Genomic DNA, 26,113 nt, shown 5'->3' with positions numbered 1-26,113 from the left:
GAATACTAATAACAACGATAATGACAATAATAATGGTAATTATAATAATGATAAAGCTTCGCCTGAGTCTTCCGAAGATATATTTCAGGATCAAAATGTAATTATTCAATCTCCTCTTCATCAATCGAATATCACAACCAATGAATCGAATGGTCTCAAGGGTAATTCAATAAATATTAGTTCACTGTCTTGTAATGAAACGTCTAACAATAGTTTTCATTCTCCTGTGATTCTGAACGATGTTCAACCTGATGAAAACACAGTTTCTGGCTTACAATCAAGACATGTTAAAAGCGATTCTAAATCACTGAAGCAAGATTTAATCATTTCGGAAGTGTCATCAGGTGGAAATGTTACGGAAAAAAATAAAGGTATACAAGTTTTCTAAATTATCTTTTTTCATCAATCCCTTAATGTGTGAATAATTTCCGGTTATTATTTTGAAGGATCATTCAGTATAATACAAAAACCAACACTATTTTGTCGGTTTGATAAAAAAGATTTTGTACAAGCTTCCCTTCTGAGATTTTGAATTTAATGGAGATCCTTTTTTCTAACTATTCAAAATGTTCCGAAATTTATTGAAACTCAAACTCTGAGCAGGACATGCGTTTACTCGATGCATGCATTGCGTGGGGATATGAAGTATTCACATATTGTTCAATGCGTGTAGTTCACATGTGGACAGATGCAACGATAAGTTTCCCTTTTGTATGATACCTATATACGATTGTGCCTATGAAATGATAAGTATAGTGACAAAAATACTCGAATTTCAAGTACTGGGAGGTTGGTTCGAACTCTGTCTCTAGCTTGAATAGCTGGAAATCAGATGTATGCGAGGAGTTTTCAATTCGTGTTTGTCCACACTGTGGAACGACCTTTCTTCTTGAGGTACTTTACAAGGAAAATAGTTTAGTGGGAGCCCTGATGACTCGAGAGAGTGACCAAGAGACAGCTTTTGTAGGCTCGCCACACAATTTTTCCTGGAGTGTAGCCTTTGGTGTGTTAGTTACATACTTTTTGAGCCTTGCCACCAGCGTTGGAAGCCTGTAGGGTAAGGCGAAGTGTGATATCTTTAGAAATTAGCTTTTCTGACCTCTCCTCTCAGTTGCGAGAAGTTAGTGTCTCTGAAAATGTTGGTTATCCAACTGATCTAGCTTCACTGAATTACCACGATAGACAAGCCCGACTATCACATCAAAGTAGTAGCTCTGGTTGAAATTTGAGTAACCTGAGAGTATCACTAATCGACTGACTGGATATAAATTAGAGTATGGTTCAGTGCGGAATGTACGAAATTATGCTCAGTTACTCAAGTACATTAAAATTAAGGTAACAAGACTTAAAATTTTTAATTATACATAGGTCAGCTTTTTTTAAGAGCCAATGTGTTAGATTTGTCATAAATTTATAGCCGACAAAAGTAGTGTATTCAAGCGGCCTATTTTTACTTGTGTTAGGAATCGACTGAAGAACAGTAGTTTCGGGCATATTAACTGTGAAATATGTCTAGAAAATACTTTATTACTTAATGAAGTAAGTTGAATAATTTACTTATCAGATAAAATAATCCTGTAGTGTTTCTTAATAATATCAATTAATCGTTTATTAGTTAAAATAATTGGGTTTCAACTGTCAGGTCAAAATTTCGAACCCAAAGACACATATTTTACTGTTGCTGCAGCCAATTAATATTTCTAGACTTCACATAAAATGTCCTGCTTAAATCCCAGTAGCAGCTAAACCTATGATTTGTTAATAAATTACGTCACATTATTATTCTATTGAAAAAGAAATTAGATCAATATTTCACTTATTTTCATGCTTCAACTACATGACAACTGTTGCATTGTTATCATTATCACTTATCCTATATCTCAGGCATTTTAAAATTATGTTAGTCGTGCGATAGCATTATAGTATTAAATATGGCCGAATTTCTCTTTCCTAGTGTAGCTTCATGAAAGTATACTTCCTGTTTTATTGTTTTCATTAATGCCGTTCAACTATAGGAAAATTATTGTTATGGATGCAGGTAGGGTTGGGGAGACTGTTGGATTCTGTAGTTAACATCACAGACTGACTTTAAACAACCATTGTAAACTAAAAAGCGTTCGATAAAAGTTCCGTCCTAGTATGGGGTTTCTCATCAGTGTTCACTGCGGAATATAAGGGTCCTAAGTTCCATCTCCGGATGGAGTCGTGGATGAGTTCTGCAGAGGATTCCCATAGTAGGGCGAAATGGCTCTTTAGTGCTTTATGATTTTTAATAGTAATGTAACTAAGGATAGTCGATAATGTAAATTACGAAATTTAAGGTAATTGGTTTAACCAAGCTTTATTAATAGTACTGTATTGTAAATTCTTTTGTTTTCATGTTTGTCATTTAATGAAATAAAAGGTGTTCAACAAGATTGTTACCCTTTTTTCTAGGTGAAAATGAAATGACCAATTGTTCCAATGCAAAAACTTTAAACTCCTCAAGTATTTCAAAATCTTCTGAAAAATCCCATAAAATGGTTACTCGAAGTAGATTAAAAACTAATTCTCAAGTAATTGACTCTTCACTGAATACATCATCTTTTCACTCTAATGATAATTTTCCAATTAATCTATGTGAGAAATCATCAGATTCCAAAGCTAAATTGACTTTAGAAGAAACATCATATTTGGAAACATCGACTAAGCCACTTGTACAACAAATAAAGAAATTAGAAAATAAGCGCTCTAAAACAAACGTAACTTTAGATGATAATGTTTCCTCTCGTGTGTTGACCTGTCCTTCGACGCTTTCTCGTAGTTCAAATTGTCCTGCATTATCATTATCAGCATCACTTAAATCTGATGTTCAACTATTTTCATTATTATCAGATAAGTATTCATCTGATATTTTACGGTGGTGTGATCGACTGTCTTCATCATCTTTCTTGAATGAAATCCCAAAAATCTGTTCTAGTGGTCAAATATCGTCTACTTCGACTAACTCTAAAACTCACCTTCAAGTCCCTGTCGTCACTGTCGAAGCTCCACAAACTCATTCCAGTCCGATAAAAAACAAACAACTATGTAAGCTGAATGATGATGAGAAAATAAATCGTAAAAGAAAGGTGACCAGTGAATCTCCTGGTGGGAAAAAAATGGTACTTGATTGTTTATCCACTGATGTGTCTTTATCGAAGACTGCAAATCATATGATTACTGATAATACAAAACCAGATCATCAATATGATGAGATACAACAAAAATGTATTAATTTCCTATTATCAGATAAAGATTCAATCAAAACAACGCCAACAGATTTATCTAATGAATTAAAACAAACGAATATGCCCATTCAAATTATTTTATCTTCACTAAATGCTATTTTAACTTCATTCAATTATTTAAATTGTCCTTTACTTTTAAAATCAATGGATGAGAAATTTGTATCTTTGTGCCATAGTGTAAGTGTTGATCATCAAATAGATATGTTGCATTGTTATCAACAATCTACCGAATGGTTACTTAATACCTGTAATAAATTCACTGAAATAACTCAATATTCGATTGCTTGTGGTGTTATTTTCAAATTATTATCAACTAATTTAGATCTTGTTCAAGTAGAATGGTCTCGACAGTTTTTAATTCAATATCTAAGTCATTTATTTCACCAAGCATTTACACAACAAAATTTTGCTTTATACTTAATGCCACATATTATAGATAATTGTTTAATTGCATTTCCTAATTTATGGTGTAATGTGGAATTAATCAAAGATGAAATTGAATTTCATTCGCTTACTCCAGCAGTGGTTGACAATAATGATCACTTTTCATTTTCCTACATAACCACTGCATTAAAAACATTATTAGCTTGGCAGGAAGCACGAGAAGCACGAAACGCCTGTTTAAAATCTAATGTTCAGTCGAATTCTAACCAGGTAGCTGTTTATCGTAGACTTCGTCAAAAAGGTTGGTTACCAGCAAAAGCATCCGAGTCTTCAACACCTATTGAGATTCATAATTTTGCATTCTCTCAACAAGCTCATCGTATTCGCTGTTTATGCCTTAGACTGGTAGATACATGTTTAAATGTGTGTCGTGATCATATCACAGATGATTCTTCAACACATATGACGATATTGTCTAAGACGGTGGTTGATTTAGATATTATTTATTCCTTAAGATTAGTTCTATCTGCAATGGCTTTTGTTGTTGGTGAAGAGGCAATGATCGGTTTCCATGATGAACAACCCTCCAATGTTTCTTCAAGATCTAGAAATCATCAACGTACACGGAGATATCGACAAGTGGAACGACACCGACAGCATGGTTTGTTAGGTTGGCTTCTCACGGGTCGACTAATTCCATGGTTAACAAAGTGTTTGAAGTGAGTCTGTTTAACTAATTAAAGTGATACAATAAAGTTTTATGATCATACTTTTCACATTTTCCTGTATACGGTCAAAATAAATCGTGATATGTGAATAATTCAATTTTTATAAATCATTAAAAAGTTTTTAGCTGTAAATCAGTCGTTATTGTACGTCTGATAGATTTGTAAATCATCCCTCTATTATGAGTTACTGGTCTTTGAAAATTCACAAGTAAATTAGTTGGTCATTAGCAGCTTAGAATTTGACACATGAGTGCATCGGCTCAAGTTGCCACCATGATATGCTTGAACTAAATCGATTCCGCGGTAGTGAACGAAAGCCAATGACACAATGACACGATAAGCTATTCTAATCTGTTGTCCCAGGCCCCGCTAACTAGATGAAGAAGTCCAAGGCAAGTAGGGAATATATATGTATTCCGTAAGCAGCCGAGTACAAGCAATCAAATAAGGGAAAAAGTCAAGCGCATTTATACAGCAACAAATTGTCCTTGAGCATCATTAGTAAACAGCACACACAAAGAAACAATGGACCAATAGCGTTTAAGATAGTTTACAAGTGGGAAATATGACGTGAAGGTAAAAAGAGCGCGTTTGGCGCGAAAACAGCTAAATTCAAATTTCCAAAATAAAATTACAAAACTAAGCCATTTACCAAGTAAGTTCTGGGGATTCGACATCCCCAACACCAGCATATCAGCACAGTGAGATGAAATTGTCAAGGTAAATCTTAGTCAGATTATTAGAAGTAGGAACGGTATTAATGGTAGTGAAAGAGATTATGCACAGAAAGTTTGATTGGATGATAAGAAATGAATTTGTGAGATTACAAAGTGTAAATGAATTTTAAAAGTGAAAATGTAATGAGAGATTGAGAATGCGTGTTTCTGGACCGTAGCGAAGTATTCTGAACCTCTGTGTCACCCAGTGTCTCTATCCTCAACTTGGTAGTCTGCACTTATTAGTGCACAGTAAACAGTCATCTCATTTTTATTTTAGTTTTACTATCACTTGTTCCAATGAAGGTTGTTGCTGTTACTGGCTTAAATCAAACTCTTCACTACTGGATTGTATAATCTAGTAAATATACTTACAGGGCGCAAAGAAAGTGAAATCATAACATAATTTATCTTCGTTGTGTTTTTATATTAACTATTATGAGAAATTAACTCAATATTTAAGTTCAGGCTTATGTTTTTGATTTTAAGATGCATCTTGTGTTATGATTATCTATGATACTATCCAAGTAACCATACTAAAGTAGATAGAAAGTAATATTCTAATGTAAAAACAAGTGTTTAAAAGTTGATCTTTTTTTAAATGTTAAGCCAAGACTCTATCACGAATCTAATTGGACAATAAATTCACTTAGTATTACTTGTTTGAATCTTCCCATTGATGTTTAGGACTGCAACTTGTCAGTCTCTTATTGGCATATGTGCATACTGTGCGTATTGCCGCGATATAGCCTTATTGCACAAGCAAGTGGATATCAGGACTCAGTAGCTGAGTGGATAACGCGATGACGTTTGGAGCGAAAGGTACTGGGTTCGAGTCTCAGAGTGAGCATCAATTCTGAGATGCAGGTACATCCAACTGACGAGTCCCAAATAGGACGAAACGCGCGTCCTGGATTACACTGCTATCCACTATCCATCTTTGCTTATAATTGAACAATAATTTTTTTATTTTAATCACATGTAACCTTTTCTGTTATAGTACATAACTTTCACCGAATACTAACTGTTTAAATGTTATGTATTTTTGTTGTTGTAAACAATACAGAATGAAAGATTTGTCATCAAACAATGATATATTGAGTCTTATCAGTCGTTTAAGCTGTTTAATTACAGATATCATTATCTATGGTTCACATTTATTCAAAACTAATAATCCTGGGAAACAATGTAATTCATTAAAACAATTATTATTTGATGCTGGAAATCAACTTTTAAATATACTAAATCATAATAAATCAAAAGAAATTATGAATAATCAATTATTATTCACTTATATAACTTGTTCCATTCGTTTAATTGCTTTTAATCCAAAATTAATTATTCAGTTTATTGGTAAATTACCATTGGAGATAATAGTTAAATTTATTGAACAAATAAATCACAATGAATTATTCTCTTATCTATGGCCATCCTCGTCGTTGTCGTCGTCATCATCATCGTCATTGTCAACAATATCCTCTATAACACATTCTTATTCATTGAAAGATCTAATTGAACAATCTATTTCACTTGTAAATAACTGTAATAATAATGATTCCGAGTTATCTGCTGAACTGTTACAACAATATACTCAAACATGTCAAATAATTTTAACTAAACTATCATTGTAAATCTCTACTTGTTTAAAGATAATTTATTAATTTCTACATTTTTTTTAATATTCAAAAGTGTATAGTTTTGTAAATTTTTGAGTTCAGTCTTTGTATATAAAAAGAAAAAGGACTAGTCATTATTTTGTATGTCAGGAGACAACAAAAAACAACAACAACTGTGTATTTGTATATTCACACTATTATTTTCTTGTACTGGATCTTACTTGTAATATGTACTTTTAATGTTATGGACATTTATCAGAATTGTAAAAATACACCAATTGTCTTATTGCAAGTCAGTTTTTGTGTTTACTTTTACTCATACATATGTGTATGTGTTGTATGTTGAAGTGATGGGTCAGTGGTTAAAACATTTAATTTTCAGGTTTTAACTTCATTTCGCTCCCATTTTAGTTTAACTAATTGATTAGTATCACTAGCCCTCATGTATACATATAGAATGTGTTTCAAAGCCAAATAAACTAATCTGTATACCTGGTGAATAAGTTGAAGAACATTTGTATGATTAGAATGAAAGCTAATTTCAATTACTTTTTGTCAGTAGTTGCTTGATTTGTTTAATAATTTTTGCCATTTAGATTGAAAGTAAAACCTTTCCATTAAAGAAGTATAGTATGGGATAGGGGAGTGAAGTGAATGATTTAATGAATAGAGCAATCGTTTTTTAACCAGTATATTTCAAACTTGAGTCTACTAAATTTTCATAGCCGATTAGTATCAAGTATCGTCATAAAAGTGAGTACCTTAAAGTCAAATATGCAAATTTACGTTCTGATTACTGAAATGAATTAGTTAAGTCAAATAGGATTCCGTTTGGTTATTTGCGCAAGCATATACATGCTGCTTGTATTCCTCCAGGAGACAAGCATTTTAAAATCAGTTTCATCTTTGCTGATGAACGTATTAGGTTGCTTTTCTGATTGTAGTAGATTTCAAAGGCTACTAATGTACTATGGTTAAATAGCCCTGCTTCTTATGATTAATGAGTAAACAACTACTGAATAGGGGAGTGTTTGTTTGACAAGGCAAAAAAAATCAGTGTATTACGAGATAATTTGATGGTAAGTCGTTACAAAGATGAATATTATTCTCAGCCCATGCAACTATAAGATCATTAGAAAAATCTTGGGAATTACAATTGTATTCAAACCTTTCTACTGAATTCAGTAGTTTACGTTGTTAGATGATGGAAGGTAGTCGACCGGGAACCCTGGCTCTAACTATTTTACATCTGAAAATCATGCCTGGGGCGTAGATTCAATTAGACTAGCAGCCACATTGCAAATTGACAGATTTCTATTGATCAACAATAAGGAAGGACCAGACAAATATCACGTCGATCACTTCTCAGCAATCAGTCAATTATAATTTACGTTACGATTTGAGCTGAGAACTATTTCCAATTTAAACTGCTACCGAATATAAAATGTTTTTAGTTGATATTTTCCACTTATATATGCCTTGCAAATACGTTATTTTCTCCCACCTTAATTAAATTTAGATAATGGGGGTGCCTTTGCCAGCAGTTGCAGAGCGTATGAACAATCCGAATAATCCAGTCGTTTTCTTCGATGTCACGATTGGTGGACAGGTAAATATAGCCTTTAAATTTTTATTCTTTTTTTCCCAACCATATTTCTTGATATATATGTATAATCCCACTATGTTGATCATTCAGTCATAAGCCATGTGGATTCTGACACATACATGGGTTCAAGTTTCCACACCATATCAAAACAGTGAGATGAAATTGTCAAGGTAAATCAGTCTGAGTATTAGAAGCAGTAACAATATTGGTGGTAGTGAAACAGATTCCTCATAGATACTTTGATTGGATGATAAAGAACGAGTTTGTGAGATTACAAAGTGTAAATGAATTTTAAATGTGAAACTGTAATGGGAGATGAAAAGTGAGTGTATCTAGATCGTTATGATCATGACGTCCCCAGACTGTTGGGCTACAATTACCAGAATGGCTCTATCCAATAGTCTATGACTTCATAAACTGATGTCACGTTTTGGATTGGCCACTTTTAGTTTCCTTCTAACCTACTTCCACACCAAATCAAGGACTTTCATAATTGTGTATTTCCAATTGAGGACTGTATGAATACTTATGTCAGTGATCTAGAGACTATGATCAAAATTAAATATTTGTTATCAAGTTGATCTTCCTTATTTCTGCCCTTAGTCTTTCTGTGCTCATACTGATTACTACGTTCGATACCTTAGAGTTTTAAAATTTCAAGAAGTATAAAAATAATTCCAAATGGAAAAAGGTTTTACTTTCATGATCTGATGGTTATAAAATCACTTATCACAATTTCACAATCATGGAGTTACATGTGTTGATTCAAAATTGACCAGGATAGTACTGATTTATGTAAATTTAAGCAATTTCAATCTGTTCATATCTAGTGGAATTAGACCATATTAAGGTTATTCATTTGATATATTACCCACTTAATGGTTCCAAAGTGGTCATCTAGAGTGGTACAATATTTCATAACACAATATGTATTTTCATTTTCCACTGTCCAGTCGGTTTTTTTTTAGCTTGGTCATTTTTTTTCCACTAAAGACCTACTCTTAGTTTACACAATCCTGTAGAATAATGACTGTTATTGAGGATGAAGGTGATTCCCCTAAAATTATCTACACTAAGTTTTCATTCATTAATTCATTTTAAAAGTTCATATGATTTCAGAAAATAAAACAGTTTGGTTGGATGGTTTTTCGAAATAAATTTGACGATTGTTTTTTGTTGTGACCTTTACCCTGTTGTATCATCCACCTGATCGGTTCTCAATATTATAAAATCTGTTCATTACAAGTTCTCCTACACCAATCAGATCAATAACTTTCTCTATGATCACTAACACAAGTGGCCGTCAGCAATGACAGTAATCATATTTCCTGTTGGTTCAACATAGTTCTTTCTTTCCCCAATATCCAGTCAGAAAAATGAAAACAGTAAACCGATATGGCTTTTATTATTAAGACTTGAATACTCAGAGAACCATATAAATTAAGTACACAACCATAATATAATGCAAATGAGGAATCACAATTTGTACATAACTAAGTCGCAAGTGATACGAAACAGGGCAACAGGTATACAATGTTTTAAAATGTATATCGGCAGTTAACAAGTTAAATGCGAGCTTGTAATTAGGACAATATGAAAATATCGTAAACTCAAATGTTTACTAATTGAATAATAAAAATAAATACAATATTTGACCGTGTAATTGTCTTTAAAGTTACATCTTTTCTTGGGTATCCCATTCTGTATAATAGTTTTCACCATAAACTGTTACCAACTGGAGAACCATTGAAAATCATGGTGCGCTAATGAATAGGTAGTTCGTCTTTGTTTGGGACCTGTTAGTATAGTACAGTTTCATCAAATAATTTCCATCTTTACAGTAGCACTCTGCGTACAATCTCTCAATATTATTCACTTGGTTAAGAATGTTTTAAAGACACCTGTTGGGAAAGTACATAGATTAGGTTCTTACTAACCTTTAAGTCTAATAATTTCCTGGTGGTTTCCAGTTTTTTTTATTGCTTTCTTTATAGGAAATCGGTCGAATGCAATTCGAATTATTTCAAGATATTGTCCCGAAAACTGTAGAGAATTTTAGGTAGGTATCATTTTGTATTCTTTTCACATTTTATTATTGGACTCTGTCCAGTATTACAGAAAAAAATTGATTTTTTTTTACTTGCCCATCAGATTAAAAATTTAATATAGTCTTACTCAGTCGCAAAAATAAATAATTATATATCCACTTTCAACTGGAAGATATATCAGTATATATGTATTTAGAATAGGGTGTCAATCACACTGTTCAGTTCCCAAAACTGAATTAGATATGAGAGAATTGGAACTGGATTTTTAAAGGCTAGAAGTTTAGTGCTTTAGCCAGTAAGTTGATAAACAGAAGCCTAGTGTTATTGAAACAAAGTCCATGTGGTATTCCATCTTTTAAAGTGTCATAAGTTAGCAGGCCGTTTACGAGGATAGAGGCGAGTAGCTGATGAGAGGGCTATCTAGATTTCTTGAAATGATTTGAGACACGAACAGTTTTCTACCGTCATAGAATTAAGCTATTATTGTTCCTCTCTGTGAAAATGGCTGACTTAATTTATACAATAATTATCCGGGGGATAAAGTTTCTTCCTATTACTTCCAAACTGTTAATTTCCATCGTACTCCACAGATTGTACAAATCTCATGAAAGATTACTTCTCAAGGAGTATTCTGGTTTTCATTCAGATCGTAAATACATTGATTACATCTTCATCTTCTTACAAGTGTTGAAACAATATTTTTGATTCTTTATATCAGTGTGTTTGAGTGTTTTGGTGGAGGGTTTACTGTGTATTTACTATTAGTTAAGTAGTTGTTTGTATTTTGTGTATGCTAAAAATATTTTTCACTAGTTTCGCTTCGGATACCTTTATATCCATTCATAGTTCACTCTCTCGTGTCTAAAAAGTGTGCAATATGACTATCTATCATTAACCGTATTGTTTTCTTTATGTGTTGACTTCCAATTACACAACAGACAATTCTGTACAGGTGAGTATCGTAAAGATGGTGTACCAACTGGTTACAAGGGAACATCATTTCATAGAATCATTAAAGATTTCATGGTACAAGGCGGGGATTTTATCAATGTAAGTTGATTCATATATTAAGTACTTTATTTTCGGTTATTTCTTTCAGTGATTGTAAGTCAGTGACTTTACAGAGTTTAATTGTTTGAATTTCAACTTCTGTGTCACCTCATTCGAGCTCTGTTTCATCCGCGTTAATTAAAACTAAGACTGAGTCTGTTCTATACGCCTACGTTTATCAAAGTTCTTTTTTGTCGTAAAATATAACAAGTCTATTGATGAAAACCCAATCTGGTTTTATTCTGTAACCGATAATTGTTTGGAAGCCTAATAAATAATCCCAAAAGTTGTGTTCACATATAACACATGCAAGTACAATAACATTAAAATAACTATGGTTTAAATTCATTGTTCACAACCATCCTCTCATTGGTGAATAGTTTTTCACTCCTTCCTCCTTTGAACTCATCAAACCTGTCTTTCGTGCAATAATAATAATAATTATTATAAAAACGACATATTATTGTTGTTTCACGATTAATATCTAAACTCGTGATTTGTGCAGTGATTGTCTTTTTCACAAGAATGAGTCCTAAAAATCATGTTATCACTAATTTAAATTTAGGTCTGAATGTCGTTGTAGCCAGAGATAATTTGTTTATCAGCATGCTATATCTTGATATATTTGGGCGAAAAAAGGTGGGCATCTAGACATATTTCGATAACATGTAAACTTTCATGGCCTGATGTCTGACTCCAGTTCGATCGTGTGAATGATTACTGTCAAAATTATACATCTTGACTATCCTTTTATATAATCATCGACGTAACTCGCGTTAATGAATAACTGAATTAAATGAGTCAAATACGAGAATGAAATTTGAATACGTGTATTTCATACAATCGTTGATGTGGCAAACGAGCGGAGAAACGAAGCGAAGAGAAGAAGGCGAAGCGAAATGACGCGCGGTGGAGGCGTGTGAGCCAACTCAATTTAATCAAGCGTTAATCAAATTTATAGTCACATAAAAATAAGTTGCAGACATGTAATGAATGGGATAAGAAGTGCATATACATTCGCTCATATAAAAACAGTTTGGGTGGATCAGCGAATAACTAACATGATCAAAATGTGACTCAAGACGAATGAATGAGTTGGTCTGTCCGGAAGTTAGAATAAGTTATGTGGGCTTGCATAGTAACCGACACCACAAAATCAACTTCCCTTTTTTAAAATATTTATGGTCATATTCTCAAAAGTTGGCATAAGGGACAAAAGAAAAACAACAACATTTGTCAGCCACGTGGGTAAAGATAGTACACCCCCGTCGCATAGATGTCAGCAAAATCAGATTTATAAAATAATGATCCATCGTTTTAGCAATCTTTGTTATCGTTGCAATATTTGAAGTGGGGGACGGGGATGAACCACTACATTTGAATATATATGTGTCTGTGATATGTTTCTAACTGAACATGTTTTGATTTTTTTTGTTGTAAATCATGATCTGTGGAAAAGTTTCTAGCATTGTAACCGGTATGTAACAGTACCATTATTTCAGTACATATTCTACCACAACGAAAAGACAATGTTCGTTTAATTAATCGTTTTTTTCCAGGGTGATGGAACTGGATCGTTTAGTATTTATGGTGGTGTACAATTTGCAGATGAGAATTTTGAAGTGAAACATTGTACTTGTGGAATGCTGTCTATGGTAAGTAATGTGTGCTTCCCACTTTTTTATATCTTTCTCTTGTCCCACTACTCAGTTTATATTTCCTTCTTTGAAGTTATTCACCATGCAAAGCTGATGTGTACTGGATATTTTTTTTCAGTTTAAAACATTATACTTGTTTGCACTGGTAAAAGTTTGTAATCATACGTTCAGAAATTATTAGAGATGCAATTGACTACTGAATATTAACAAGTAGTATAAGCAACAACCTCGGGTTACTTACGGTCATAAGCCTGAATAAAGGAGGGTTGGACATTGGGTCAGCAATCCAATCCCGTAGAAAACAACCTTACAAAAACACCAAACAATTTGAACCATTTAAACTTTGCCCTAAGAGTTGAAGGATTTTTATTTAGAAGAGTCGTGACGCCTCATGGTGAGAGCCGAGATTCTTCGGAACTCACGAGGCTGATCCCCTTCTGACAACCAAAGCAACAATAATATGGGTACATGAAAAGTCCGCGTAATGTGGAAGACTGTCAGGACCAATCAAACAATTACAGAAATGAGTAGATACAACTTGAGGGTGTTCTTAATAAGTGAAACCCATTGGACCCAAGTTGGACAGAAAAGATTATATTCGGGAGAGATGCTATTGTATTCTGGTCATGAAGAAGAAAATGTTTGCACACGCAAGGAATTAAACTGATGCTGTTAAAAAACACTAAGAGCACTCATGGATCCAGAATCACCAAAGCATTCTTCAAAAGGAAGGATTTGATCGTAATGAATTTTATCCAGTTATGTGCATCGACCAATTATAGCAATGAAGATGGTAAAGGTCAATTTTACGAGGGTCTGCAATTAATCGTAAAGAAATGCCCAGGAAAGGACCTGACCGTCCTGATGGAGACCTGAACGTCAAAGTCGGAATCGACAACACGGCTTATAAAGATATCAAAGGACGATATGGACTGACTAGGAGAAAAGAATGAAGATGGCGAGTGATTTTCAAATTTATGTGCGTTCAATAAAATAGTTGTTGGCGGCAATATATTCCCCTACAAACATGCAAAAATCTACATGGACCTCATCGAACCACACTACAGAGAACCAGATCGATCATATTTACATCAGCAAAAAATTCGGAAGGTCAATAGAAGACGTGAGAACTAATAAAGGAGCTGATATCACTTCAGATCACCACCTGGTTGTGACCAAGATGAAACTGAAGCTAAAGAACACTGGACAACTGGGGAGACAGCATTTAAAAACCTGATACAACCTTCCTTCGACACACCAACAAACTCAATGGATTGAAAATAAATCTCAACAACAGGTTACAGGCCTTTCAAGATCTACTCAAAGAAGATGAAACTACCAAGGAGAAAAACCTGAAGGGATTAAAAGAACACTAACTCCAACGTGTCAGGAGGTGCTGGGCCGCAAGAAGCAACATCATAAGGAATTGATCTCTTTGAAAACCCTGAACAAGATTCAAGACAGAAAGGATAAGAAGACAGTAATTAGCGACAGCCGAACAAGAGCAGCGAAAGCCAGGGCATCGAATGAAAACACAGAAGCAAACATGAAAGTGAAGAAGAGCATTAGAGCTGACAATCAGAAATAAGTGGAAGACCAAGCAGTGACAACAGAAGCAGGAAGAGATAGAAATATGAGAATCTTAAGCACTGAATCAGACATAAAAGCAACTGCAATATTCATTTCATGTGAAGACCGTTTTCAGACAACCCGTCCTACTCTTCCCCTTTCTCTTTTTTCTGGCTGTCGATTGGATCATAATAACCTCCACATCCCAGGGAAAGCACGGATTACAATGGACAACTTAGATATGGCTGGACAATTTGGACTTCGCAGATGACCTAGCTCTTCTATCCCATAAACAACAACAAATGCATGTGAGAATAGCTACTGAAGCAGCAGCCTCTGGATCAGTAGACCTTGACATACACTAGGGAAAAGCAATATGACTTAAATGAAAGCTTATCTAACTATCTCATATCTAAAGTATTTTGTTCTACAAGTAAACAAGATGATGATAGTTATTGAGTATTAAGTTTTATTTTTAACTGTCTAGTTTAATCACATTTTTCAAATTTATTCTCTTTTAGGCGAATAGTGGTCGTGATACAAATGGATGCCAGTTCTTCATTACTTGTGCCCCTTGTGACTTTCTCGATGGGAAACATGTGGTTTTCGGTGAGTTTATTTGTGGTTCGTCAATTTGTGTCTTGAGAAATATTTTCAGTTTATGAATATAATACATTGACAACAAGTGTTCATATCTGGTGAGCCACCCTTTTTTTAATATGTATGTTCCAACCCACTAATATGTTTCTAATTGTTGAGATGTTATATTCTACGATTGCATGAGCTTACTGCTTGTATGTATTCTCTAACGAGCTACTTGACTGTGAAAAATGAGAACGTATAGGAAGGTTTTATTGGCCAACAAAACCGAACAAATACGTACAACTCTTTCATAAACATGTATCTTTCTTCCAATTAGGAAATTTCATATGATATCGGAGGTGGTTTTGTTCTCTGTTTCCTTCAGTGTATTTGCAAACAGTTCATATGTGTACTAATGTATGACTACGAAAATCTATACACTGTCATTACAATCACTTCAATTTCTATTTTCGTATCATCAGAAAGCCCTAAACATATTGCCTAAATGCAAACTCGTTTCTTTTATTTGTTGGTTAGTTTCAATTATCACTATTAGTGATTTTTTAAAAAAAAGGGCAGTTACCACTTTTAGATCGTTAAGATGTAAACAGATAACTCAGTGTCTAAAATGTCGGGTCATTGAAATTCGATTTCTTTTTTTAAACTATCATCAATCCTTCATGAAGATACGGAACATGGTATTTACTATCTCTTTACTTAATTGTGAAGATTTATTCGAATTTTTAGACTAACATTTCATAATAGACCGGTTGCTGTTGGGTGAACGAGCAATATGCTTTGAGATCAACTTACCTATAGCTTTTTAGTCCTCTATAATTCTTTTAATCTTGATTTCCAAACAGAAGATCAGAAGTGTGAAAATCAGCTTTGTTTCCAGAGCTAAGGTTACTTGAATGAGTTAAAGATATTTATTGGTTTATGTGTGGCCCTCATATGGGTAGCGAAAGCAAGAGAGATGGAAAAGGCAGCCGCAATATGTAGCAGCAGACAACTGTTCAGACTTGTTAAGAAAACCGGTATTAGGAACACAACTGTTAGCGAAACTATCTCGGAAAAAGATGGATATATTATTCATTCTCAATTCAGGAGATTGGATCAATGGGCAGAACACTTTAGGGTTTACTTAAACTGACCTTCAGCCACACTTCGGTTTCCCACGATCCCCAGTCGACCTGAATGGCAAGTTAATGTAAGTCCTCCAACTCTTTACGAGGTTGTAAAAGCTATAGGAAATCTGAAGCAAGGGAGAACAGCAGGCCCTGACAGGTTTACCCCTGAGATTTTTAAGAATGGCGATCCAGTACTAGCAGCAAGATTGACTGAGGTCTTAGGTAGAATCTGGGAACTGGACGTGATTCCATCTGACTGGTCCCAATCACTGATTGTGGCAGTCTATAAGAAAAGACAAAAGTCCTCTTGTGACAATCACAGAAGAATCAGTTTGACTAATATAGTGTTTAAAATATTAGCTTCAATAAAACTTCGACGCCTAACCAAAACTCGTGCAGAGCAGACCAGAGAAAGCCAAGCTGGTTTTCGACCTGGACGTGGTTGCATAGACCAGATATTCACTCTACGTCAGGTCCTAGAACATAGACACGTATTCAGACGTCCCACAATCGTAGTATTTTTGAACCTTAGGGCGGCATTTGACTCTCTTGATAGTGAGGTACTGTGGCAGTGTTTGCCACTGAAAGGAGTACCAAAGAAGTACATTAACCTTATAAAGGCTCTCTACTCGAACACAACTGGTCGAGTTAGAGCCTATGGCGAACTGTCATCAGAATTGGTTACCTCAAGTGGTGTTCGTCAGGGCTGTCCACTCTCCCCATTCTTGTTTAACTTTGTCGTTGACATGCTTTTAGAGATAACACTTTCATCATCTCAATCTCCTGGAGTTGAACTTTTACCAGGAGACTCACTTGTTGACTTAGAATATGCTGATGACAAAGTTTTGTTTGGTGAAGACTCTGACAAAATACAGAGTCTTCTGACCACTATAGGCAACAATGCAGACATGTTTGCGATGCGATTCTCCCCTTCGAAATGCAAAATGTTACTTCAGAATTGAGTTGCATCGACGCCCGAACTAATGATAGGGAGTAAAGTAGTTAAGCGTGTCGACCGCCTCACTTATCTTGGGAGTCTCATCAGCCCTTGTGGTCTGGTATGTGACGAAATCTCAGCACTGATATGAGAGGCTCGTCTAGCTTTCGCCAACTTGCATCATTTATGGCGTAGGCGAGATATCCATCTACCAACCAAAGGACGGGTTTACTGTGCAGCAGTTCGTTTCGTCCTACTTTATGACTGTGAAACATGTCCGGTAACAGTAAAGTATATTCGTAGGCTACTAGTATTCGATCATAGGTGTCTTCGATGCGTTGCTCATATATCCTGGAACCAAAGAGTGAGTAATGCAGTTGTTAGGAAACGGGTACTAGGTAAGGATGGCAAATCGAGTGATGAAGTAATAAAACTTCATCAATTCAAATGGCTGGAACACGTGTTACTTATATCCAACCACCGAATGCCCCAACGTGCGATGTTTTATGGTGTAGGAGTAGGTTGGAAGAAAGCTAGGGTCTACCAGACCGAAACGTGACACAAACCCATGAAGTCACTGACAAGTGTACTGAGCCATGTTGGTAGGTGTAGACTACCTGGTTGGGATCCGCGAGATGATAGCAGCCGATGGTTAGAGACCTTGAATGACATGGCTCAAAATTGTTTGCACTGGCGAAGGTGCATCCGCTCTTTGTGTTCTCTCAAATTCTAATCTTCTGAATTCTCCATGTCTCTATCTTTTTTCTCTTTACAAATTTATTTCACTGTATTATACTCCTTCAATAACATCCTCAAACCCTGATCTTTCGGACTACTGCTTACACTTTTACTGCTTCTACCACTATGGGATTTGAATCGACAACTGCATATCTGCGCTAATGTGGTATGGCAACTCGAACTGATGTACGTTCGTAGGAAGTTCTTCGTTGTGACTGACCGACTGATATGCCATAGATGTCTAGGAACATGTTAAATTTATCAAAAAAGCCTAATAATTATTCATTCAAGATATGACACCTAATGTAATGTTTTTCTGGAACATTCCGTAAATTTCCCACCGAGTTTTATTTGGGTGAAGTATTTTTAAACCTTTTCTAACTTCTACGTGTAGATATTTGTTTTTGTTTGTTGTTTGGGAACTGAGAAATCTTGACGATAATCAAGATGTACCTTAATTTATTGGATTTCTCCTAAATTCTACATAGTGCAGGAAGCTGCTATCAGTAGAAGTTTTCATTAGTTGAGAGGAATATCTTACTTCTTTCTGTTGATTTTCAATACAGGCAATAAAATGATTTCACCTTAAACTTCATTACACAAGCTCTGCTTGTTTTCTTATGAGTTACTTCATCGTCAGTCTACTAATTCATGTTAGTTGATTAAGGATCGCTAAGAGGAAGACCTGAATTCTTGTTATGTTATATTTGGGACACAAATATAACAAGGGGTATTTATAAACTTGAAACAACTAATCCTTCTGTAACGATCTGAACTAATATCACAATCAGAGACTTTGTTGCTGAGATAGTTGGTCCGCAATTGATCTTCTGTTTGGCCAAGATATTTAACACTTTAAAAAAATGTATGCTCTCATTCGTTTTCGTCATTTTATTCTTAAAATTTTCTAAATTCCAGTAACTTAAACCATTACACTCCGAATATTATTTTCAGTCACATTCTTCCTTATTTATCAGGTCGAATTGTTGATGGGATGTTAGTTTTAAAGAAAATTGAAAATGTACCAACTGGTGCTAATAATCGTCCAAAAGTTCCCGTACTAATATCACAATGTGGAGAAATGTAAAACAACTTGGATATGACCGTTTATTGGAATTATTCATTATTATTATTATTATTTTCATCATTACACTTATTTGTGTATTGTACAAAGTATAACATTAATTGTTGTTTTCTGTGTGTCAAATCATAATGTTTTAATTAAATATAAGTGATTATTTTGGACCTGTGTTCATTGGTTTTATGCGTATGTGTGCTGTTTTTGTTTCACTGTATACTTGTATAAATGAATTTGCCTCTTTTCTTTATTTAAAGTAAATTTCTGTGCATTAAGTTTATCTGGTAATTTGAAATATTTTTATATTATTCCATATTTACACTGTGTAGCGTTAAATTATTTTACGATATAAGATCTTCACTGACTAGTGGTGTGAGAGAAGCAATAAAACCTTTTCACTCAACATCATTAATTATATAAGCAATAGACTTATCTGGCTGACTACTTGTGTCTACCATTTGTAAGTTGTTGGGTGGTTCGATCGTGTTTGAATGTGTTAGTCAGTTATTCATATGCAAATTAGATCCTGAGACGTACGTACGTTGGTTCAAGTCGCCACGTCATATCACCAGGCAAGGTGTCACCGAAGGAGAAGTAGTAATATTATTAATGGTAGTAGAAAAGATTAGGCAAAGAGAATGTGTTTTGAGAAGAAAAAGTAGATTATTTGTATGGTAAAAAACTGTAGTATAGTTTATGAACTTAGTATCTATGACTAGGCAAAGAATGAATACAGTTGTTCCATGGCAAACGATTCTGAACCATGTGTATGATTAATAATAAATATAATTTTTGTTATATCCCAATGAGTAGAAAAATTGTATTTCTGAATTCAGTTATTTACTCACTCTAAAGAATTGACTTACATTAAGTCACGAAACGTCAGAACTACAATTTTTCTACTCATTGGGATATAACAAACAATATATTTAGGCGAAACTATAATTTAAGGACGAATCAAGCAGATTTACAATAATAGATCTTGGGTTTCGGCGCGAAATTCTTTTTTCATTTGGCTAAATAGCGTCTTGGCATTTCAGCTTATGTCAGTTCGTGATGAAAACCCTAAATCTAATCCCTATCCCTAACCATCGACTGTAAACCACAACCTTTATTCTTCCCACAGGTTTATAACCATCATCTATTCCTAGTTAGTAAGTGAACATTCCCAAGTTCACATAAGTATTGCTCAAAGGTCATCCATAAATTATAGTCTCACATATATTTATTATCAACTCTCTACCCAATGCTCAATTTATTTGAAACTGACAAGCCCAACCTTGTAATTGATACCTATAAACTCATGTGTTTGTTTGATTTACTGAGTCTATGACATTAACTAGGTCCTATAAAGTGTCCGGCTATGAGTTTCGCTGATCATTTTGTTACTAAATATTCATGATGTTAATACAAAAGTGTACTTCCTATGTTTCGTTTTAAGAGATTACATAACTTCTGCTTGTCGTTTGTGTATTAACATAATTTTATTGATGTTCTGTCCACTATATCAAAAACACGTAGACTTCTCAACATGATGTATGAAAAAAGTAGGAACTTTTCCTGAGATTCGTCCCCAATCGTTTTCCAGACTTCAGTGTACTGTTTTTGTACTTTCAACTGTTTAGTTGTTTTTTCATAAAAAAAAGACCCTGGAGTTGTGTACAAACAGTTCAACCAGATTTTTAAAAATTATACAAATGTTTTTTTATAGTTCGTATGAGTTGTGCAATTGTGTCATAATCATAGAGTATGTATACCTTCCCATTTGTCAACTCCATATTACATGAAGTATGTGTTTTAAACTACTTAATGAATAAAAGCTAAATACTGTAACCATCCTGACTTACCTACAGCGGTCTGAACATCTGAGTAGTATCACTAACTCATACACAACGTGTATTTTTTCAAAATTGACAACATAGTCATGTGTACTGTTACTTAATAATATCATGTAGCAGGAATAATTTAAAGACTTTGTTTTTGTTTCTCGGTAATTATTCACTTTTTAATTTCACACTTCCTCTACTAATATTAATCATAGGCGTTCACAGAAATCGCCCCTAAAATCTCTGCTTCTCGTGTGCTAAGCAGTACTCGTATTTCTGAGTTAAATGATTCCAATGTGAGTTATTCATCAAAAGTAGGCAAACTATCACGGCATCGATTACGTGTTATGCTGGATGATGATGATGTTAGCGATAAAGAAAATGATTATACAGATCTTGATACGTCCACACATTTACCGTCCTCTATCCCTCCAATTGAATCAACCAGAATCCCACGAGGTGAAGAATCTTCGTCATCAGATGATGATGACGAAAGACGTTTAAATTATGAATCATCAGAACAGGAATCTAATAGTGGTGTTACTGGAAATGAAGCAGAATCTATTGTCAATGATGATTCTAATGATTCACATGCGAGAAAAAACCGTCGTCGTGAAAATGACTTAAAACGCGACCCCAAACGACGTGCTTACTCACCAAATGAAATTTTTGAAGGACACAATACTAATAACCAACATGAAATGCCGTCTGGCGCAGATGATGGTAAGCGAACTAACCTAATATCAGTTCACATATTTGATCCGATATAAATTAGCTAATTGTCTGTGTAACTTACCTACCAATTCAGTCATAGGAAACGTAGAGCCTGGCTCAGCAATACGTACACTGTTGAAGTTACCACTCCACATCTTTACAGCAAGAGATGAAATTGTCAGATTAATACTAAAATGGTAGAATTAGTTGTAATATCAGTGGTAGTAAAAAATACTCGACAAAAAGTTTGTTTGTAGAAAAGTCAGTGGGTTTGTAGCATAAAATAATTTAAAACTCAGGATCTAAGAGAAGAAAAGTAATAAATGTATCTGCGCCATTACAACCAGGTATTCAGCTTCGAGGCGAGTTATTTTCTTTTGATGGGTTTTAGTGATACTGTCCGGCTTCTCAAACCGAAGCAGGTAGCGCAAATTGTTTAAAACTGGTGGTGTATTTGTTGAAAACTGATTTGTTCAATCACTGAACTGTCGTTCGGGTTTTACACATACACCTCTAATGTAATATGTCATAGTAGTAGGCGCTTTAGTCTGTTTTATTCTATACAGCATTAAATTTTGTTTGAACAACCGTCAGTCAATCATAATCAACATAGAACGTGACATAAATCTGTTCAAGTTGCTCCATCAAATTAACCCAGCGAGATCCCATTCTGAGTAATAGAAGTTGTAAAGTATCGCGAGTAGTAGGAAAAATCAAGTATAAAAAACAAAAAAATGTGTAGAGAGGTTTTACAACTCAGGATCTTGGGAAAATAAAAAGTAAGTGCTCCTACACCATTGGTAACGATCCTGAACCATATCACTCAGTGTCTCCACCCATTGGTTACGACAATCGCGCCGAACCCAACCAGATGATCTATACCTACCGAAATGTTTAAGCTTAACTGTCAACGACTTCATGGGTTGGTGTCCCGCCGTACCTTGGTTTCCCCTAGCTTCTTCCCAGCCTACTTCACTAGGCAACATCTTCCATCTATATAAGCGGTGGTTGGACATGTATAATACATGTCGTAACCATCCCATTTGATGAGGATTCACCAGTTCATCAACCTGTGTAAATTTCAAATAACAGAATATCTAGAAGATTAGAGATTGCTAACATTTTGACCTTTTAGTTTTCGCTTTTTTATTGTTCTTTTGTATTCAGATGCGGTGGACATTGATGTATTGGAGAAATTACGTAAGATTTCCAAAGGAGCAGCGAAACGTGTTGTCAAGAATCCTCGTCCCAAACTTGACCCTCAAAGGTAATCATTACATTTTGTACCTCATATGTATCTATTTAAAAACTTAGTCACTATTTTGTTGATATTCCTGTATTATTTATTCTGTACTGTTCTGAGAAATTTCGTTAATTTATCCACATCTATCTTACTACTAACAAATTATTCGCAAGCCACTTAGATCTTGGTTTTTTGGTTTACATAACACCAAATCTATCTGATTTGGTTGTTGTTGAGTCGGCTTCCGGAGAACTTCGACGAAGCCTCCAGAGGCCCAAAAAGGAGCCGAAGAGCCCCAGCTAATTGGAGTACGATGGAACATTTTAGAGTTCCAACGTGGCGTGCTACTATTGGTCGGCAGCATAATATGTCGTTAATGGATTGGCTGAAATAGGATGTTGATTTAACATACGCTAACATCTATAAATACCTATGATTTTCTGTACAAGATTGAACCTTGCAGTAAAGTGTTTCTCTGATACTCGTGTCTTCTCTCTGGTGTTCAAGTCGCTGAGTAGTTCTAGCCTGTGGGTTACCAGAATAGCTTAGGAAACGAATATAGCGTTCAATCGACAAGACTTATCAGTTGTTTTCAACATAATTTATGTATTGATGACCGTTTTATCAAGATATTTAAAATAAAAACCTATTGTAAATCATGTTTAACTGAAAAGTATTTAAAGCAATCAATCCATTTGATAGATTTCGATAGTGTAATAGTTCTGATGATCTTCGTCTTCTTATTACACTATTGAAAAATATTTATTGTCAGTTTGTCCATATCACGTCTATGGTTAAGGAGTTTGAGGTGATATGTATATTCTGTTTTCCAGTGATTCATTTTTTAATGAATATACTTGTATATTTACTATAATGATTACTTATGGATAGTGTCTCAGTGGTTCAGGAACGAGACTATAGTTTATGGACGAACCAATCAGATTTACGATAAAAGATCTTGGGTTTCGACGCGAAATTCTTTATCCATTTGGCTAAATAGCTTCTTGGCATTTCAGCCTATGTCAGTTCGTGATGAAAACTCTAAATCTAATCCCTATCCCTAACCTTCGACTGTAAACCACAATCTTTATTCTTCCCACAGGTTTATAACCATCATCTATTCCTAGTTAGTAAGTGAACATTCCCAAGTTCACATAAGTATTGCTCAAAGGTCATCCACAAATTATATTCTCAGCGGTAGTACCACTAGCCTTTACACTTAATGTGACTTGAAGGCAAGTACTCGCATCTGTAACTAGTAAATGATTATCCAATTAGTGGGTGCTTATGACACCATAAAATGAAATCATGCAATGTGGTAATCTGAATCTGACTGACCTTTATAATCTGTTGTCAATTGATGGTAAATAGTCCATGTTATTATCAACTACATTTTTCGAAAGTATCTAACATAGTTCACTTTGAATATCCTCCGACTAATTTGATCACATACCGTTACTTGAACACACAAAGTACGCAGTATAGTCTGGTAGGAAATTCACTAAAGGATGCAACTATCATTTATATTTGCAAGAATGCTGTATTGGACTGGGATCTATCGGTATTCTAGATATGATGCAAATGGTTAATTTGAGACGTTATCAGGCATGGTTCAAAATAGAAGATAATGGCGAATCTTCTGTAGCATTGTTTTACTATTTTCATGAAAGTCAAAGGAACTTCTTTAACTGAAAGTCTTTTTGGTTGTACTTTATCGCGTGCTGTACATTGTTCTTACCCGTTTGCTTTATTTTTTTAAATTGTACTCTACTATTCTTCGTTTCTTCACAACGCTGTCTCCTAATTAGTGTGGCACATACTTTTCTGATGCTCAGTTGTATCAGATTTTATGTTTATTCAATAGGAAATGATATAAAATCATACATATGTAGGTTTTGCTGATTCCTGTTGCTGTTGTTAAGAACTGGATTTTGATTAGTGTATGGAAATTCTGTACAGATTATCTCGTTATGGCCATTAATTAACAAGTACTTTTAACTAAAGGAGGATAGCGGATAACAATGGAATTGATAATGCGCTTTTCATCATGTTTGAGACTCGTCAACTGGATTCTCATGCATCTCAGAGTTAATGTCCCCTTCAGGGCTCGAACTCAATTCCTCTTCCTTCCAGCGCCCAACATGCTATCGACTGACGTACTGAGTCTAGAGAACACTTTGGGTGTCTGAAGCTAATGGTTACTAGGCTCGCGTTTATGACTGAATATCAGCACTGTCATGCAGATACATCCAGCGGACAAGTCCCAAATATGACGAGACGCTCTTTCTGGATTCCACTGATGTCCACTACCCACCTTTAATTAAATTCATGTACATTCTTAAAGTTATAAACTAGCTATAATATTCTTACTGCATAATAGCATCACTCATATCAATAAACCTAGTCCATTATTGAAATAGTAGAGACACCTTGAATAAAACTCTAACCAGTGCATCTCGAAAAATTTGTGAGAATTGTTTGTCGTAATGTAAGTTGTACCTATGCCAACTGTTTCTAAGATTCATAATATCGGTGTAATTAGTAATAATGTACCTTTGAGTTTGATAATGAAACTAGAAAATCAGTATCCAATACATATTAGAAAGATAAGTATGGGAAGATTTTTCTCTTTTTGTTCTTCATTAAGTCTATGGTCTATTGTGAAGCTGAGTTTCTCGAGGAGAGAGAGAAGTACCGTTAATGAAAACGTTTGGCTGCCTGTCAAATCTATTCCGAAAATCCGTAGTATGAATAACCAAATTTTTCAAGGCTTGGTAGATGCTCACATGATCAAGCAAACTGTAGAACAGTCTTGAAAAATGAATCGAATTCCCATTATTTCTTACATTCGAACATACCGATATATATCCTTTAGTATTTTTGGCGTAAGCCTAATTCTCCATTTACATATAACTTCGTCCATCGTTATATTATATAAAACTATTTAACACTAATAAAAAGCCAGTAATGCAAACCGATATCCAATAACCCAACACTAGTTTCAACTTACAAACTTAAAGTTATTTGAAACACACGACTATCATCTGTCTAGTTCAGCTATTCTCGATTTACTAACTTTTTATAAAGACCGTAGTTTAATCGTCATATATCTCGCTGCAGGTTGAACTGTGGGATAACACAAAAAATTTAATCACTGAAAAGCTCCCATTATATTAAAACACAGATATATGAACGAAGAATATTCTTTTCAATAAATCACC

The 26,113-nt window shown here is 34.6% G+C and overlaps 1 protein-coding gene across 1 annotated transcript in view; it reads left to right on the top strand.

Annotated features, from left to right (window-relative positions):
* Smp_173280 (peptidyl-prolyl cis-trans isomerase h, ppih,putative) overlaps positions 1 to 26,113 on the top strand; it is a gene marked incomplete at both ends in the record, with an annotated part of 43,455 nt that overhangs the window by 15,761 nt on the left and 1,581 nt on the right. The window contains 12 exon segments of the mRNA XM_018792414.1: positions 57 to 371; positions 2,437 to 4,372; positions 6,172 to 6,187; positions 6,192 to 6,473; positions 8,233 to 8,322; positions 10,314 to 10,378; positions 11,306 to 11,417; positions 12,977 to 13,072; positions 15,166 to 15,253; positions 19,009 to 19,088; positions 21,151 to 21,658; positions 22,817 to 22,916. Coding sequence (XP_018644402.1) covers positions 57 to 371; positions 2,437 to 4,372; positions 6,172 to 6,187; positions 6,192 to 6,473; positions 8,233 to 8,322; positions 10,314 to 10,378; positions 11,306 to 11,417; positions 12,977 to 13,072; positions 15,166 to 15,253; positions 19,009 to 19,088; positions 21,151 to 21,658; positions 22,817 to 22,916 — 3,688 coding nt within the window.

The sequence above is a fragment of the Schistosoma mansoni genome (assembly GCF_000237925.1).
Source record: "Schistosoma mansoni, WGS project CABG00000000 data, supercontig 0299, strain Puerto Rico, whole genome shotgun sequence".
In the NCBI taxonomy this organism is placed as follows: domain Eukaryota; kingdom Metazoa; phylum Platyhelminthes; class Trematoda; order Strigeidida; family Schistosomatidae; genus Schistosoma; species Schistosoma mansoni.
This window is presented reverse-complemented; position numbering and strand designations above follow the sequence as displayed.